This window comes from Lagopus muta, chromosome 22 (assembly GCF_023343835.1).
Source record: "Lagopus muta isolate bLagMut1 chromosome 22, bLagMut1 primary, whole genome shotgun sequence".
NCBI lineage: Eukaryota > Metazoa > Chordata > Aves > Galliformes > Phasianidae > Lagopus > Lagopus muta.
In genome coordinates this window covers 679685-698731 of record NC_064454.1, presented here as the reverse complement: position 1 = coordinate 698731, position 19047 = coordinate 679685, and the positions used below count along the sequence as shown (strand labels likewise).

General features: G+C 51.0%; 1 protein-coding gene across 3 annotated transcripts in view; it reads left to right on the top strand.

Moving 5' to 3' along the window:
* Positions 1–1228: 1228 nt before the first annotated feature.
* KIRREL3 (kirre like nephrin family adhesion molecule 3) overlaps positions 1229–19047 on the top strand; it is a 235421-nt gene continuing 217602 nt past the window's right edge. For 2 of the 3 annotated variants that reach the window (XM_048968580.1, XM_048968578.1), the window contains exons 1-2: positions 1229–1318; positions 1656–1920. In XM_048968580.1, coding sequence (XP_048824537.1) covers positions 1860–1920 — 61 coding nt within the window. In that variant the 5' untranslated portion in view covers positions 1229–1318; positions 1656–1859. The remainder of the gene's footprint in view (positions 1319–1655; positions 1921–19047) is intronic. The other variant, XM_048968581.1, reaches the window with a different exon arrangement.

Genomic DNA, 19047 nt, shown 5'->3' with positions numbered 1-19047 from the left:
GAGGATTTAAAGACCTCCACAAAGGTCAGTGCTACAGCGATGAGAATTTTCCAGCTGAAATGTTTTCACTGGGAAGGAAATGAAGAGAACTGTTCTCTTCTCCTGGAAGTTTGAAATCTGGCTGCTTTTAATGCAGGCAGGAGATCATATTCTTTATGGAAGGGGGAAAAAAAATAATAAAAGAATTGCCATGAAAATGTTAATGGAGTTCTGAAGCTTCACAGAGGAGCCTTACACGTGTAGCAGCCTTAATATGCATTAGTACCCACGGTCTGCAAGCAAACAGCATTTTGCAGATTAAACTAAAACACACCGGGAAAGCCTGAGAGCTGTTTAGGAACGCGATTCCTGCTGAAACGGGGCGGCGTGGATGCTAAGCTGCAGCTCGCTTTGTGCTCCCAGCGCTGGCAGCGCCCCGACCTTTGCAGGCACCTCCGTGCCACGCGCAGCGCTTTGGGGCTGCTGGCGCTGCTGCACGAGGGGCGGGAGGACGGCTGCAAACCCCCCAGTTTTAACGTGCACCCTTCCGTCCCAAAGCTCAGGGGTGGGGAAGCAGCACGCGCGTGCAGAAGTGCTCACGTCGGTTTTATTTTCGGAGCGAGGGAGGACGAGCGTTAAGCGAAGCAGCCGACCCTGAGCTGCCACCTCTTAACCGCCAACGGACCGCCGCCTCGAGAGCGGCACGAGCCCCAATCGATCCAGCTGGGCGGTAACCCGGGCAGCTCATTAGCACGACTAACCAGCTCTACCCCCAGCGCAGGCAGCTCCTCCCAACCCCCCGGGGCTCCCAGGAGCTGCGGCGCAGCGCGGAAAGCCGGGCCGGCCCCGTTTGAAGTTCACCTTACAGCACAGCAGCGAGTAATTAGAGCCTATAGCTTTAATTACTTTCCAACGCTCTTTCTCTAACTGTGCCGAGCGGCCCAGCTGCCCCTCCCGGGGTCGGGATGGGATGGGATGAGGTGCGATGTGCGTTTGTGCTGGCTGAAAAGTTTCGTTTTCCCTCATTATTGATTTGTTATACTGGAAAGGAGCCCTAAAGCTCATCAAGGGTCATTGCAACAAACGGGCAGCCCCACGGCCCCACCTGGGAGCTCCCCCTCCCCGTCCCCCGGCGCGGTCCTTCCACACCTGTGGCTGCACAGATGTAATTTAAATCTGGGTCGGGGCGGTTAGGACTCGTTTTTTTGGCTCCTGACTTCAGGTGTGTGGGCCTGCTTTACTTCCTCCTCTCCTCCAGAAAAGAGGGTGAGGAGGGAAAGATGTTGTCCAACTCCAAAGTGCTTGTAGTGCTGCTTCGTTCTCCTCTGAGGAAATCAGGGTGAGCTGGTGGGGGGGGAGGATTTTCTTTTACTGCAGTCATATTTGTGCCCCTATGTGCATCGCGTGCTGCTTGTGAGTTTGGAGCAGCTGTGCAGTAGCAAATGAGGTGGATTTTTTTTAATATGTACGTCTTGCGGTTATTTTTTAACTTTCATTTTCTTTGTGTTTTTGTATCTTGTAAGGGTTTGGGATTTTTTTGTTTGTTTTATTTATTTATTTGGGGGGAGGGGTGGGGGGGTTAGAATTGCAATTTCCCCCGATTACAAAAATCAGCCGCCAGGCTGCCTCCCCCCTCCCCCCCTTTCGCCTTAGCTCACAAGTAACTCCCCCCACAGCCCGGTTCCCCCCTCCCACAAAAGCCGGGCAGCGCCGCGCCTCACTCCTCGCTCCGCCACTCCCGGCAGCGCTGCCGGGGGAGGAGCTGGGGGGGGCGGCGGCGGCGGCGATGGAGCCGGGGCCGCGTGAGCGAAGCCGGCGGGCGGCGGCCTGAACCCCCCGGCACGGAGCCCCCCACCTCGGCGCAGAGCCCACCCTGAGGAATGAGCGCTTTCCAGGCAGACCTCCTCCTCCTCCTGCTCGCCTGCTTCCTGCTCAGCCACGGTAAGAGCCGGCCCGGCACTGAGTTCCGAGCGGGGCGGGCGCGGGGGGAGCCGGATTTCGGGTTGCGGGGACCCCTTCTGCCCCTCGAAGTGCTTTTTGCCTTTCCCTGGATGAGGGAGGACTGCGGAGTTGTTTTGCATGCATCCCCACTGAGGCGGCTCGCCTTATAAAAAAAAAAAAAAATCTTTAGCATGCAAATGAGTTCTTTCTGCTCCAGCTCCGCTAATTAGACGGTGTTTGTGTGTAAACACGTCTCTGCTCGGCGACCCCGGGGCCGTGGGGCTCGGTTTCGGGCTGCGGGAATGGAGGGCAGCGGGCGATGCGGCTGTGGAGCGCTTCGGGGGGCGGCGGGGGGTGCTGAGCACACGGGAGGCGCTGAGCGTAGAGCGGGGATCCCGAGGGTTTTGGAGGTGGCTGCATCCCTATCGCACCCCCCGACAGCGTGGAGCTCGGCGAGCAGCGGGAATGCGCTCGGTAACTTTGCTGCCGGCGTCCTCGCCCTAAAGAAAAGGATGCGGGGGAATGCGGTGCGGGATGCGGCTCTTGGTGTGCGGTCCCTGGGCTGTGTCACCTGTGGAGGACGCGGGGCTCCGTGCCGCTCGGTGCCGGAGCTCAATGCCGTCTGTTGTGTCGCGCTGCCGCGGTCCCGGGGCCGGCGCTGCTTTGTGTCAGGGTAGGGCTTGGGGCTGCTGGAATAAAGGGAAAAAAGCAAACCCACGCAGCTCCTCCATCTGTTGATTAAATGAAGGAGAAAACTTTTGGAGAGAGTCGAGCTGCTCCACGGGCAGCTGGGTCTGTGCTCGGCCAGACGTGATGCTGAGCATCCCCACCACCCGCTGCCTTCCCCTACGCCCGGTGTTCCGAACAGGCTGAGCTCTGAGCTGTCCCCGGCTTCTTCCCTCCGTTCGGCTGCGATGCTGAGCTGTTGCTCTGCGCTCCTTTTCCCTCTCTCACTCTCTCTGCTAGTACTAATATTCCTTCAGGGGGAAAGCTGTGTTTGCATTCTCCTTTCCTTGTGCACAAAAGAAACCCACTGTGTCTTCCATGTAGATTTCTGGCTGAATAAATCTGAACTCCCCGGTGCAGTGGGGATGGGAGCAATTTAGGATCTCATTCCGGCCTCTCTGCTCCCTCAGCTGTCTCAGCTCTCCATGGGTCAAATGGCAGTTTGCTCATGGAGCCAAAGAACTTTGTCTCAGATCCAGCAGGGATTTGTTTCTTTTTTTTCCTCCCCTTTTTTTCCCTCCTCCATATTTGCAGCCATTATTTTCTATAAGGGCTAATGCACTTTTTAATAGTGGCTTGAATGCCCCTGTGGCTCTTAGCTGTGTCTTTCTGGGCCCTGTGCATCTGCTACCTTGCTTATTCATGGTTGTGAGGCAGAGATAGTGCCATGCAGAGCATTTCAGGCTGCTTCCTCCTATAAGAAGAGCCAAATGCATTTCTCCACTTGCTGTTTATAGTATAGAGAAAAGGGGGCTGTTGGCAGCGTGTGGTTTTCTCCCTTCAGGGTGAAGCCATGCAATGGGATTTCATGCAAAAGACTTCCCCAGCCACAAGGTGCTTTGGGGGAGGAGCGGCCTGGGTGCAGGAGCTGAAGCTTATTTCCTAGTGTCTGTCATGTTTGCCTCCCCCAGAGCAGCTGCTGGGGTGGTTCAGGTGTGTCCAGATGTGTTACAGATGTGGTGTTGCTTTCTGTGGGCAGCAGTGCTCCCAGCAGCTGCTGGGCTGCGGGGTGGGGATGCTCTGTGTTCATCCAGAGGGCACTCATGCCCTGCTCTGCTGGGAGCTGGTGGGCCAAAACTTGCTTGAAGAACTAATTAAAACCCTTTGACCCCTTAAGGAGTTCCCATGGATCCTTTCTGTGTGCAGGGGGCAGACAGAGCTGTGCCTTCTCTGCAACAGCTGAGTGGATTGGAGGGATTTGCCATAGTAAGGCAGGCAGGACTTAAATTCCTCCTAGCCAAGGGCAGCCAGGATGAGCTCTGCAGAAAACCTTGCTATTATACCAGATCCTAGCTATACCTTCCTTTACAGAAGTCCCCCCGTGCCCTCGGTGGCATTTTCCTTCACTGTTTGTGTGTCTGTGCCCTTGGGTTTGTACTTCATGGCCTCTGTGCCTCCTGGTGGCACGCTGGCTGCCTGCTGCTCCTGTGAGCCCTGCAGGCTGAGATGGAGGGGGGGAAAGGTGCTCACTGCTCCCTGCCAGGGGCTGCTGCTGAACACAGGCAATAGCCTGAGAGGAGGAACTCTGGGTTTCTGTGCTTCTCTTGAGGTAATCCAGGAAAAGCTGAGTGCCTTGTCTTGACTTTCTGGTGTCTTTCATCCTTGCAAACAGGCTGAAGCAGACTCATTTTCTGAAAGTTACTCCTCCATAAAGCTGTCTCCCCCTGCCCTCCTCTGCTGCAGTGTCATGCAAAGCGGGTGAGGCTGGAAGCAATGGAGGAAGTGCCCTGGCCCCGGGGGGCTGTGGGAAGGAGTGTCCCTAAATATGCTCTGCATGCAGCACCCCTAAATACTGTGTGCATGCAACCACCGCCTCCTCCTGCTGCTCTGTGCTGCAATAACCTCCATGCAATTGCACAATCAGAAATGTATCTTGGATGGGAAGATTCCTGTCTGCCTAGGAATCTACTTCCAAAGATGTTCCCTTTCCCTCAGCGTGATGAGTTCTGAGTTCTCTGGGTGTCGCAGGGTGGTTTTCTCCTTTTCTCCTTCACAGTTCACTTGGTTCCTCCCTGGAAGTAAATTCTCTTCAATCACATAGGGCCTGATGGGGATTATAGCATTGTGGGGAAGGTGCTGGGAGGAGTTTGCACAAGGACTGATGCATCATGCTGGGTGCAAGGGGTGCTTGGGATTGTGCTGCCTTCAGCAGCCCTGGGCCTGGAAATGAGTAATTAGGGGCAAAGCTGGTTGCTGCATCCCTGCAGAGAAGCATTGCGAGGAAGCATCTCAGCCCCTTTCCTTAAGGCAGCAGGTGAATCCTCTGCTCTCATGTTAGGGAAGTGCACAATGGTCTGAGGGCATTCTCACTGTGTGCTATCCTGCATTGCTTCCCCGGGACTGCTTTTTCCCAACGTCTGTTTAATAGCATTTAGATTTCTGCATGCTTCCTCATTTCCCATCTGTACCTCCTGCAGTGAGATTCGCAGGAGGACCGCAGCCAACTTTGCTCAAGCTGGCTTTTCTTGTGGGGTTTTGGTGATCTGAAAAGACCGAGAGGGAGGAGCTGTGATTTGTTTGGGTGCCCTTTGCCAGAGGAAAGAAAGAGAGGAGAAGCACCTGCCCTGGTGCTAACACTGCAGCCCTGCCCACCTCCAAGGTGCTGGGCACTGAGCATTGCACACACATCTGGAGCAGATGTCAAATGCTTCGATTCACTGTCACCACTTCAGGGCCTCCTGTGGCTGGACTGCTTACGTTAGAATAAAAAAAGCTTAATGCTCTTCATTTGTAGCTGTAAGTAAAGGGGAGAGAGGCTGATGAGCTCCTCAGGTCATGAGCTGGCAGAGGATCAAGATCTTTGAACAAACTGTTTGCTTACACAAAGATGCAAGGGGGGAAGCGTGGCTTGCTTTGAGCCTCGTTCTTTTCAGCCTGATTTCATGATGAGTTCTGCAGGTTTGTGCCATGCTCCCCGGGTGGAACTGCTGCCAGAGAACTGCTGCACATCACTCCCAAGGTCCCTCCTTGGGACCAAGGAGGATTTAACAGCTTCTTTTCTCCTTTATTTTCTACCCATTGGTTGGTCTTAAATAACAAGTGGTGAAGGCCCTAGTTTAGGTTGTTCCATAGCAATGCTGGTCAGTCTTTTGGCTCCACTGGGGGCTGCTTCTGGCTGGAGACAGAAGTGACTGCACAGGCATTATCTTCTAAATCAGGAGGCAGTGAAACAAATAGGTTGTAAATCAGTCTCTTATTTGCTGGGGCTTAGGGCAGTTGAAGCAGTGGTTTTTAAGGTGCTCTGCCCTCCCTTGGGACTGGCAGGAGTCCCAGAGCTCTTACAGGGGGTGTGAAGCCGCTGCCTGCAGGATTAACTTCAACATGCCAAGAAATGCACAGGGCTTCTTTTCTCTTGGCTGGGAAGAAATGAAGCTTAAAACCTGAGCTGCCCTTTCCAGGCAAGGGGTGGGTTGCCCCCCACACTTGTGTGCTCCTCTTTCCCTCTGTGCCAAAATATGGGGGGGGATAGAGCCATTTCTGATCTGTGCGTTGCAGTGGGACAGAACAAATGCTGGGTTCTGATCTTAGAAACTGGCCTAACAGATGTCCTGGCTTGATGTGCCTTCTGAGTATAATAAAGGCTGTTTATTCATCGCCTTGCTGGCAAGCCCCAGCTCGAGCGTTTGCCTTTCCCTGGTGGCAGCCTCCAAAGTGGAGCAGAAGGAGCTGTAGGTCACTTGGCTGTTCCGCAGCTCTTGCTTTTACTGAGCTGTATTAAGAAGCTGAAAAGCAAAATATTCCTTGAGTTATGGCTCCGGGCTCCTGCCTATTTGCTGTCACATGCTATGCAAGTAGGAGGTGGAACGCACGCATTGTTAAAGTCAGATGCTAACTTCAGGATAAGATCTTGTCTTAACGCGTTCCTTCAACGCCTCCTCTTGCAACGGGAGATACTGCAGCATCTCCATCTCGCAGCGGAGCAGGAGGTGATTCTGAGGGCTGTGCACATCAAGTGTGAACCAGGTCAATGGGAACTGCCTTCCATTTCCCAGGACTTTGTGTTTGGTGGAACTGCTGTGCTGGGGTGATGTGTGTGGCTGTGTTGTGTGCTGTCCACCTCGAGCTGCTGCTGATGTTGTGCTGGGAGCTGTTGCTGTCGTTGGGTGGCATGATGGTGATGGACACAGCTTGCTGTGCGTGCTGGGATGCTGAAGGATGAACGTTTGGGGTGTTTTTGGTGTATCCTCTGAATGGACCCCAACTGTGAGCCAGCGGAGCTTTGCTGGTTACAAATTAACTATGCAGTAAAAGCGGAAAGGACGAGCTTTCTCAAACTTGCCCTTGGACGGAAGCCCAAGCTCATGTTGTGCTGTTACTTTGTTTTTCCCCCCCCCAAGGAAGCAGATCCCTCAGGTTAGGCGCCCACCTTGCACTTTCAGCCAGTATTTACCATTCAAATTAATGTTGCCTAACTCATTAAAAGATGAGAAATAAAGGCCTTCATCCTTCCCAGGCCTTACCCTTCCCCCTCCACCAGCACAAATGAGTATTCAAGCTGTATGCTGCCAGTCAGTAAATGTCAATATTGGATAAGTGTTTCCTTTATATCGCTGCAGTTTAGCATAAGCTGCTTGGAAACAAATGTCTTCCATAAGCATGAGGTGTTCGGTAAGTACACAGTCAACATTACTATGAGGATTAAATAAATGTCAGCCCCACTTGTGTGCTCAGCAAAGAGTTCAGCGGGGTGACGGCAGGAGGGGTTCCGTCCCCCCGGCGGGATTTCGCCTGCAGGGCTGGGGCTGCGAGGAGCGGCGTCGTGCCGCGCAGCCCGGAGGAGGGGATGCTGAGGGGCGGCCCCGTTTGGAGCAGCGCTGCTCTCCCCTCGGGCGGCTGCAGCCTCACTGCGTCCCTTCCGCCTGGCGGGGGCAGCAGCAGCGCTCGCACGGAGCCCGCGGTCCGCACCGTGCGGGGCTCAGCGCCTCCTGGGCTGCAGGGGGTGTGGAGGGGGGATTCGGGGTGTCCTGAAGATATACTCGCTGTTACATGGCTGTGCGGTGGATCTGGGGGTCATCCTGGCTGGGAGCACGTGGGGGTGACCCCGCTTTGCTCGGAAGGGGGAGGGGGCTGTGCCAGGCCCATCTGTGACACGTGTGTGTGAATGGTGGTGTGAAGGTGCTTTTTGGGGCTCTGGGGGCACAGGGTGCCTGCAGCAGTGAGTGCTGCTGGTCGGAAGTACTGCCTTATTTGTTGCTCTTCCACCAACGGATCTGAGTGAGACCTGATGCTCCCCCAGCTGTGTCTCTAATAAGCTGGGAGTGACAAGGCTGTCCCCCTGACCCTCCCCAAGTGCTAAAGAAGCAAAGCCAACAGATGCTAAAATTAGGCACAGCTGTTTGCAGTGTTTTGTCCTCCTGATCACAGTCTGACACTGTCTCTGCTCATTCCTCCTCTTGCCCAGGGACTGGAAAGGTTTAAGATAGCAAAGCTTTGAGTGGCTGCAAATTAACTCCTTATGCCTGAACTGCAGCCTGTGTTACTGGTAGGGGGCAAATTGCTTGTGATTTCTTTACCTGTACTTATAATAATGGGAATTGTGTGGTGACCTCAAGGTGTGCTCTGCCAGTACAGGGGAGCTGGAGGGTTCACTGCACTGATGGCACTGGTGCAGTTGGGCTGGTTGTGAGTTGGGGTCTCACCTGGCGTCATACATCTGAGGTTTTGCCTTTTGTGTGAGCATCTGTCTCTCACAGCAGGAATGGTTTCTGTAGATTCCTCTTGCTCTGGTCATGCTTAAAATGATGCTGTTGGTTTAAGATGGATATAACTTGTGATAAGCTGGGAAACACAGCACCCTCTGAAGTCTTCAAAGCCCCCTTGCATCATGCAGGCCAGCAAGGCAGGGCTCTGCTTGCCTTTAAAGAGCTGACACCACTCACCTTCCCTTCTTCTCTGGGAGCTGCTGACTGCATCGAGCTGGGGTCAGCTACACTTGCTCAGCATCTCTGTGCAGCTTCTCATGTAGGATCTGTGATCTCCTAAACATACCTTTTTTTTCCCCTTACTTTCTGTGCTGGAAACAAGCCTAAAGCTGGCTTTTCCTGGGAAGGATGAGAAGGGCAAGAGGACAGGGCAAAGCGCATCCGTTTTCTCAAGGAGGAGAAAAGGACTCCATGCACTTGCCAAACAGCTGGATGTCCCTGATGATGTCTCTACAATGGTTCCTCTAGCAAACTCTTGATCCAGCATGCTGATCCTTCCCAGCAGGCAGGTTTCTCTCTATGGTTTGGCTTTCTCCCAAGCAGAGGCAGAAATCCATGTAGTGCTTGTAACCTGTGTGAGTTGCTGCTGACTCGAGCAGATCGGGGCTGCTGTCCCAGTGGAAGCATCTCATTCAAAATCAAGAAGAGAAAGCTGAAGCTTTGAAACTTGTTGGAGTGCAGGAAACATTCTGGAGCAGCGGAATGGAAGTGGTGAGGTGGGCTGGCCAAAACTGTGTGCTTTGATTTTTATTATTATTATAATTATTATTATTTTGCAATGTTAGTGCTGGACTCAGGAAGGTGGTACTTTGTGCAGGTAGGATTGCAAGTCCTGCTGTTGCAGAAGCTGTCTGACCCAGGATTGCCTCTCGCCTGGTCAGCAAACCCCCCTACCAATGTGCCCATTTGTCACAGTACTCTTAATCCTCAGATGGTGTTAACCTGATGAAACCTGTAAAGCATCTCACATTTCAGTGCAGTGTGGTGTTGTTTGGCACTGCTTTTTTTTTCCCCCTTGGTCTTTGCTTACCCCTTCTCCTTTGTGCCACCAGGACATCGTGTTCCTGTGTGTACTCCATTGCTTTGAAAGCACCCTCAAAATCTGCTTATAATTATTAGAAAATATGGAAAGATTAAAAAAGGTGCTGATGATATTCGCTTGGCCCTGATGCTTTGAGCAGGTAAAGAGAGGACCTCAAGAGGCAATTGAAGAGACTGATGGGCAGTAATGGGTGTAATAGTAATTTTTGTCCTGTGTTTTTAATAGTGATTGACGACAAACGCAGCTGGAGCCCCCGTGCGGAGACCAAGAGATGCAGTTCAATTACAGAGGCTTCTTAACTTAATGAGGCCATGTAATAAAAACGAGGCATAATGAGCAAAGTGTAATAGTACTATTATGCTTATGAGCCCTCTAGCAGAGGGCTGAGCAGGCAGCAGGGATCATCTTGTGCTCTCTCGGGGAGGAAAGGCTTTGGCTAGAATGGAGGTGGGGTTTGGGGTTTGTTTGGGGGGTTGGAAGAGTATTGGATGGCCTGTCACTCATTGAGATGGGGATGCAGGAGCAGACAATATTGCTTTGGGCACTGTGGGGGCTGATCCCTCATGCTTATGGGTTGTTTTGGCATGGCTCTGAGCTGTGGGTTTCAGTCACTTGGTCCTTGCTTGGGGAGCACCATGTGGGCATTGAGGCCATGCAGGAGTTCAGCTTTTGTGGCAGCGGGGTGTGTAAGCAGCTGGGAAGCTGGTGGGCAGATCCCTGGGTTGCAGCCATTGGCTTGGAGGCTGAGTGTGGGGGGTTTGCAGCACCTGGATTGGGGGCGGAGGAGGATTAGTGTCTGCGGAACAGTTCCATCCCCACTGCTGTTAAATGTAGTTAAACTTGAGCGACTTCTAATCTAATAATGAAAGGAAGAGAAATAAGTGTTCTCAGTGATGCATGCCCCTCACAGTAAGTACTAATTGAAAATGTATTTACTTTAAAATGAAAATGTAATACGATAAATGGTGGGTTGAGAATTTGGTGCGCATAGGAGGGAGAAGTGAGCAGACTCCCAGCTGTGGGGCTTGGCTGTGGGGTTGGGCAGGAGTGGGATTTCATGTGCTGTGGGGTCAGGAGGCCCAGAGAAAGGGTCTGAGGTTTGTGTTAGAGCAGAGCTCAGAGCTGTACTCTGCTGAAATTGGGGTGTGTTTGGGTTCTCTCTCTCACTGTGGTCTGCAGAGGAACATCCAAGCTGGGCTGCTGCTCTTCTTGAATGCCTTGCAGATCTTCTCCAGCCAGAGCTCTTGGGGAGGGAGGTGCTGAGCCTTTCAAGACTGGGGAAACATTCCTTGTCACTAGGACAGTGAGGCTGGGCTGTAACCTCTGCCCCTTCCTGTGCTCTCGAGACCCTGGCTTGGTGGATGGGATGGGCAGAGCTGGGGAGGTGCCTGCTGCTGCTGCTTGATGCAGGGCTGGGCATCAATGTAGGTGGCCTCTGAGCCCCCAGCAGACCTTTGGCTGGCAGTGCTGTTGCTAAGAGCATCCCTTGCTTCTTGAATTCAGTTTGCCCACCACCTCCTGTCACAGAATCACAGTATGGTTTGGAAGGGACCTCAAAGGTCATCTAGCTCCAACACCCTGATCCTCTGCAACCTGTCCCTAGCAAGACACAGTTCCCACTGCTGATGTCAGAGGTGCATTTTAAAGCAGTCTGTAGGCAGAGCTCAGTGCTGCACAACCAGTGACCATTAAAGGATGAGCCCTGACAAAAGCCATCCCCAGCACTGTAATCTTTGGAGCGAAGCACTCTGGCCCTAATCCCTTCACGCAGAGTTTCTGCTTGTTTCTTCATATGGGTGCATTTGTATAATTTGCATTTTGCACTCTGATCATATGCATAGAATTCAAATTGAAATGGGGGTTTGAATAGATTTGCATGCTAATGAGGGACTGGCTTTATTTATTTATTTGGAGCCCTCTCGGCGGCATGCAGCTCTGTTGGTGACAGTTCCAGCAGCATGAGGACTTTTGCTTTTCCCCAGATCTATACTCATAGAATTGTGGCTGGTGGTCATTGCTCCAGCTCTTGTCCTCTTGAACTCTGATCCATCAAAATTGAAGAATAATTTCACCTTATTGAAGTAGAGATTCTGTTAAGAGTATACCAGTGCCAGCTGGGACTGGGTGCAGCTGTGCCAGGCAGCAAAGCAGAGCTGTGTTAGAAGTGGTTACAGGAGATGTGAGCCAGTGATGCTGAGTGCAGAGCAACCGGAGCGTGTGCCCCTGTTCCCTCCTTGACCTCACAGCGGTGCTTAGGGGGAGCATGGGGCACCTGCTGGCATTGGTACCTGCTCCTCTCATCAGTGTGTGACCCCCCTCCATCACTGGGCAGTTATTTTGGTTGTGTGCTGGCAGCTGACCTTGGGATGCTGCATCTGGGTTTGGTGATGCACATCAATCCTGCTGCCACAGCATGCGGTGCTGCTGTGCTCCATCCGTGCTGTTCTCCTGTGATGGGAACACTTCAGCCTCTGTGAGTCAGTGCAAGAGGAGGAGGTTTGGAAGTCTTGAACTGCCATCAGGGAGAGAAGGGGAAGCTGAGGACAAGGAGAAGACTGCTTCTCAAACTCCATTCCTGGGGAGAAAAGCACACGGAGGCCCAGGTGCTTTGCTGCACTGCAGCTCTGGGCTCCCTTCCACTCCCCACCTCCCCCCATGCCCACCACAGATGCACCCACTGTGTAATGTGAGGCTGAGGCTTCCCGTGCCAGCTTTCCCTTCCCAGATGCCTTCTGCAGCTGAGGTCGGTGCTGTAAGATGGCCAAGCTGGGCTGCAGGAATGGCAGCAGGAATTGGGTCAATCTGTGCTGCCCTCGGAGAGCTGGTTCCTCACCGAGCAGCCTGGCATCCCATTAGCATTGTGCAGGGGATGTTAGAGGTTGATAAGGGAGCTGTTCTTACTGCCAGTGGGGCTTGTTTGGGGCTTATTGTATGTTCCAGTGTATATTTTAATGTAGTCAAAGGTGACTTACAACTTCAATATTAATTTTAATACTGATTGCTCATGTTTATCTACGTGAAGCCAGATTAATCTCAGCCCTTGCTGATCCTGCTGGTAGCTTTTTTTCCCCTGGCTCGAGACACATGTGGCCACCAACAAAAGGCGAGGAGGAAGATGTTTGCATGGTGATAAATAATCGTCCCAGGGTCTGCTTTTCTTCCAGAGAAATCTCTCTGAGAGCTTAACAAAGGCATCAGTGGGAGCTTCTGCTTTTGTACAAGGTTCTCTCCTTGCCTCATGGAGTGGGGCTTTGCTGAACAATGTCCAGCTTTGTGCTTCCCATGGAAACCTCATTTCTGTCGTTGTTCCTGCCTGGTTTTGCAGGCTCTCTCTAATCCAGCTCCTTCTGTGCCACCTGCATGACAATTTCTCCTATGCTTGCTGGGTGTGTTGCAAAATATTCACTGCTGGAAATGACAGTATTTTGCAGATGGAAGGTGCCACTGGAGCAGAGTGGGTGGGATGGAGGTGGGTCACTGGCCGGGGTGGGGCTGCTCGTGCCTTTGGGCAGCGCCATCAGCTGCAGATCTTGGTGAGGGTTCTGGCTCTGGGTGCTTCACACCACTGCCACTTTGAATGTGATGTGCTTTAAGGTGACCAAAGTTGAGCATCCAGCAGGTTGGTGCTTGTGGCAGAACTCAGTGTTGATTGCAGGCTGCTGGGTCTTCTGTGTAAGCAGAGGCTGGTGCTCTCTCCTTTACTTAATGGGATGAGGAAGAATGACTTTACACTGAAGAGCAGGTGTTTGAGGTTGGTCAAAACCTTTTACTCAGAGGGTGATGAGGTGCTGGCAGTGCTGCCCAGAGCTGTGGGTGCCCATCCCTTGAGGCACTGAATGCCAGGTGGACTGGGCCCTGGGCAGCCTGAGCTGGGGTCACCCAACCCACAGCAGGGATTGGAGCTTTAATGTCCTCTCCAACATGAGCCATTCTGATTTTAATAGATGCAAACCTAAATCTTGTGGTTCACTGAATCCCTTCCACCCAGCCCCAGGACAAGTGGGGGTGGTGTTGCTGTAGATGCTCAGGGTCTCACAGCAAACTTGATGGGTATTTCCACTTTGTAATTGGAAGAAGAGGATCAGAGCTGCATCTCTGGAGTCCTGCAGTCATGAATCTTCATGTCTTAAGCACTGGTCTGCCTGTGTACCAGTGGCACTTGTTAAATTTACCAGAAATAATGAGTTTGCAGTGGGCTGTACTGAGTATATTCTCCATCCCCAAATGAATGACTGCTGGCGTTGAAGCCTTGTAACCAACCCTGAGCTTTCTTTTCATTTTGTGTGTGGGATAACGTTTTGCACTTACAGTCCCTATTCTTCAGAGCAATGGACAGCACTTGAAAGATGCTTTTCCTATCCCAGTCTTACAAGGAAATGCTTTTCAGAGCTTATTGTTGATGCAAAATAGAACTTCCTGTACTGAAGTGTGCTAGATTGGTGGGCTGAGTAAACTCAGTGGATGGCAGTGGCAGGTCAGGTAAACTGATGCACAGAAGTCTTCAGCTGGAAGGATGCAAGTTTGTATCGTGGTGTGTGGGTGTCAGGGGGTTTGCTTTCCAGAGCTGCTCCATCTCCTCCAGTGGATGGAATGGGAAACCATCAGTGTTGTGTGTGTTCACAGGGCAAATGGAAGCGATCTCAAGACAAAGATAAGGCTGAAAAGCCATTAAAGGCAAGACTTGTCACTGTGCAAGCTAACACCAAACAGCAGCCACATAAATCCCATTTGTTTTACATTTCAGAGCTTAATGAGACAGAAATCGTATGGCAATTGTCACGCATGAAGGCAGAGATGGCTGCGTTTAGCTGAAACAACTGCTTTATGCAGAATGGGTTCCTGCAGCTCAGCACTGCTACCTGCCTGCTGTGTGCCGGGGCTCCTGTGCAGCTGCTGCTCTGCAGCTCGCTCCTGCTGAGCTCTGCATTGCAGCCTTCTCACACCATGGGTCAGCGTATGCAGCAGTTGAGCCCAGGAGCACAATGTCCATGGATGAGAGGTATTAAAAACTTCAGGGTTGCCCTTCAGTGCAGTATGATGTGCCCAGCACCTGGTTGGAATGGCTTCTGCCTCAGCCAGCTGCTCATGGTAGCCTTGGTTGGGGGTTGCTGTATTGAGTCCCCTGGGCAGTGCCTTCAGCCTGACATCTGCCTTGCCCACCATGGCGTGTGAGCGCTGCTGGGGATCACCTCTAACCTCTCCAAACCCGCCTTCCTTCTCTCTCTTTCCCACTGTAAACCTATATCTATTTAAAATTAGTGGAGCAGTAGCGAGGCATTAATGTCAAAATGCATTATCTTGAGTAACTTGCTTCATTGCTGCTAATTCGTGCCTTAGCTTTGCAGATGATGTTCATAAATTGCTAAAGCAGTATTTTAATATGAATGCCAGCTATAGTCTTTCTGACAACTGCTATGGAATGGGCTGTGCATGGAGCTCCCAAATTGATTTTTTTTCTCAATCTGGGCTGGATAAAAAAAAAAATATGAAGAAATGCTATATTAGATTAACTGAAAACAAGACTGAAAATATTTGTTTCAGGTCAAATAAAACATTTCATCTGATGTGATGTTCTTTGTTCAGGCTCAAGGAAATCCTTTTAGGGTAAATTTACTTCAAAAATGTCCTGGGAGAAGTCCAAAATGCTTCATGTAGAGGGGGAAACGTCCACATAAAATGCTTTCCCCCCTGACATCCCCACCCCAGTGTGCTCTGCAGCTGAAGGGATCTGATGGGGGTTGGTGGGCAGCATCAGTTGACCCACATCTGTGTGACGGCAGTGGTACCCAAAGGATGCAGGGGAAGAGCTAATGAGTCATTCTTCTAATGGGTCTCTTGGTAGGTGAAAGAGGGGCTGAAATTACATGTTTGAAGGAATAATGGGGCCCTAGTTAGATGACTAAATCTTAATCATCCTGGGGGCGAGGAAGAGTGGAAACTGCGAGTTGGATCATCGCGGTTTGTTGAGCTGTGGATGCGTGGTGTTTTGCAGCTAGCCTGGAAGATTTGGGGGGTGGAAAAACACAACCCAAGCCACCAGTCCCTGCTGCATGCATTGCAGCAAACCCAGCTGGGCTTATGGCATTGAACTGGAGCCTGGCACAGTCTCTTCCAACAAGAGAACCTCCTTGATGGTGGAGTCAAGAGGCATGCAAGGTCACCCAACCCATTTCCTGCTGCTGGTCGCGCTTCATCACTGACTCTTTCATCATCTCATTAATTACCTCTTGGTACAAGAGACACTCCAGTTTCCCATAGCATTTGACTTCCTGATGAGAGTTTCTGGTGAATTCTTGCTGGGACATGAGACCTTTTCATTGCTGTGAACTCCCCAGACCCTTTGTTGCTATAAAGCACCTGAAGAAAATCTTCCCATGGTCTGCTCTTAAAGGTGAGGAGCAGCTTGGAAAGTAATTTTGGTGGGATTGCTATGGGGCTTCAATTTGCCTCTTGAGCAGGTGATGTCTCTGGGCACATACATTTGGATACTTCTCTTCCAAGTTTGCATTTGGGGTGCTGAGAAGTGTGCTATCTGTTTTAGTGGAGTAATTGAGCAATCACATTGTCCTGGACATAGCAACTAATGATTTTTTTTTTTCCTGTATGATAATGCATCTTCATTACTCCAGGGAAATCATTTGCTCCTGTGAAGACAGGCCTCTCATTCCTTTCATTGTGTGGGTTAAGGGGAAAGAGACTAATGGCTTAATTAAAAGGTTGGTGAGAAAATCAGTCTTAGCCCCTTTTTTTTTGTTGTTGTATTTAAAGAATAGGAAGATAGCATATAAAGGCACGGTGTATCCAGCCTCGTCTAGTGGAGATTTTTGGTGCTTTCTCATCCAATGAGACACCCATGTCAGGGCTTCCATCCATCACCTGTGTCCCTTGTAAGCCATCTGCCCATTGAAGTGGGCTGGGGCAGACGAGCGCTGTGCTTCTTCATGGAAAATGCTGAGATTTATTCTGTGTGAAAGGGGAATGTTATTTAAATCTGCACATTTTGCAGGATGTGAAAGCAGCTCCGCATAATATACAGCCTTCCTCTCCACTGGGACTGCTCTATTAACATCTTTCATTTGTGTAGTTGGATGCTTTGCAGTTCCTTTTAGCGGTGATAATCCAGCAAAGACCTCTGTGTTGTTCGTACTGTAATATTTATGGAGCCAGCCTTCCTTTTAATTTCCATGCAGGGTTTGACCATATGCAGCGATATAATCCAAACAGAAGCTTTAGTCACACAATAGTTCAGGCTTTTCCCTTGCTGGGATGTAGGGCTGCTCGGGGACTTTTTTGGAGCTGTTTGGGTTCCCTTTTGGAGAAGGAAAAGAAAGGTTCTGATTGTCTGTTGACAGTGATTGTGCTCTTCTGGGCTGTCTCCAGAGGCAGATATTGGTGAAAAGCCCTTTTCTGGGGGAAAGTGAATGGCTTTAAACAGAGTCAGAAGAACCAGTGGTTTGACTGTTGGGCTTTGTAAGATGGAGGACCTCACTCGTACATAACCCTTAAATCCAGATCTTTTGAAGAAAGAAGTGTTGGTTCAAGGCGTATCTTTGTGTGGGAGAGAAGCCTTCCTGTAGGTGGCACAGACTTTCTGGGGTACCCAGCATTCTCCCAAACCACAGAGGAGAGCAGGGCGCTTCTTCCTCAGCCAAGCCAAGCTCAGGAGGTGAGAGCCTGGTGATGCTCAGTGCTATGAGCACATCAGTGTTGGATGCTCCTGTGGTTGGTGCTTTGGCTCATTTATGTGCCCAGCTTGGCATGGGACACCACAGCACCTGACACACACTTGTGTTTCTATCTGCAGCTCAGATTCCTCAGTTTCTTGCCTTTCATTTTTGCACAATTAAATATTAAAGGCAGCATGCACTTGAGTTTGTCTGGCCAATTACCTTCCTGCAGGGCTGTCATATTGTGCCAGCAGCTTCCCGGGGTGCTGGCAGCATTCAGCCTGTTCACCAGTTGTTAGCTATGAGAAGCTCTGCTCTCCAAAACTCTTCCCACCTCTTTCTGCAGCTCCTTACCTGCAGGTGAGATATCCCAAGGCAGTACTGGGCTGCCTGAGCCTTCTGAAAATGTTGTGGGGCCAGAAAGAGCTGTTTGTTCTTCTACAGCTGTTCCATGGGTATTGACAAGGGAATAAAGGGAGAATTTAGATGATGGCTCCCAGGGAGCCTGCAAACATAGGTCAGACCTGCAGTACTGCTGAGCACAGGAGCTGCTCCTCACCCCCTGAGGCTTTGGGATGGCACTTCTGCAGTTCAGGGGCTTGGATCTGAGAGGCTGTTGACAGAAGCAGTGTAGGCTTTTGCCCTGTCAGAGCAAGTTGTTCACCCCTCACACAATAAATAATAATAAAAAAGCATCTGGGTCAGTCCTAGCAGGCTTTGGTGCTTCTTATGCCTCTGCTGCTCAGAAAGCTCTGCTGACTCCCTGGAGCACTGGAGTGCCTTCAGAGGTGAGCTTTTGCAGCCTCCAAGCTGCTGGATTTCAGGCGTTGGCTTCTCAGCCTTCTAAACATGGTGCTGAGTCTCTTCTTAGTTCCTGTCCCTATGCTGGAGATGCCTTTCTGGTAATTGAACTCCCTTTTGTGTTTTGATACATATGATGAGCTGACAGATGAAGGGAAACTGCTGCACCCAACTCCCTTAGCTTCAGCCAAGCAAAGCTGAGTTGTGTTTTTGCTGCTTTTTTTTTTTTGTCTTGCCTTTCAGGGCCTTGATTTTTCAGTGGAGTCCATTTCCAAGAGGGATGGGACAGCATGATTTTACTGTCTGGTTTGAAAAGACATTTTAAGTACTTGAACTCCTGCCATCACCGAGTTACACGCCTGAATCCGGCCTTGACTGTGCAGGTTAAATTTCTTGCTATGATTTTCAAGGTAGTCTGTATTAGCAGCTTGTCCTCTGCCAGACAGATCAGTGTTAGCAGCTAATAGGGTTTCTCATTTCATTCACTCAGCAGTGATGTGCTGTCCCAGACCTTGGCATCTGAGATGGTCAGTGTGAATTTTGATGTAATTGCCAAGAGTCCCTGGCTTGCTCCTGAGCTGTGATAATCGGCGTGCCCAGACAACTGGGTTTTGCCCCTGGAACAAGACTCGGACTGGAATTTTCTCTGGTTAAAACTGATTACTCACTGGGATTGTTATTGACCAGTCTCCCTCACCAGTCGGTGCTTTCTTCTTGGATCAATAAATCTTGGTATTGATCTCAGGATAAGTCGGAATTGTGGAAGTGCAGTGGTTCTGGCTTGGTTGGGCAGCCCAGGGCCCTGCTGGGGGTACAAACCTCAGCTCCTGCAGGTTGCACTTGTAGCTTCCATAATCCCAGTGCATGCAATGCACAGACACCCACAGCCCCAGCTGCTGCTCAGAGCCCCATCCTGACCCTAGCTGTCCGCAGGGATGGAGAACCTCTGCCTTTTGGGGCAGCCTGTGCAGTGCCTCACTGCCCTTCTTAAGAACTCCTTCCTTATATCCAGTCTAAATCTTCCCTCTTTCAGTTGGAAACCCTTGTCCAGTTACTGCAAACCCTGCCAAAGAATCTGTCCCTTTATTTCAGCCCCCCTCCCCTTAGGTACTCTGCTCCCCAGAGCCCTGCTTTCCATCCCAAGGAGCCCCCTGCAGGACCAGCTAATTACAGATAAAGCTCTCCCATC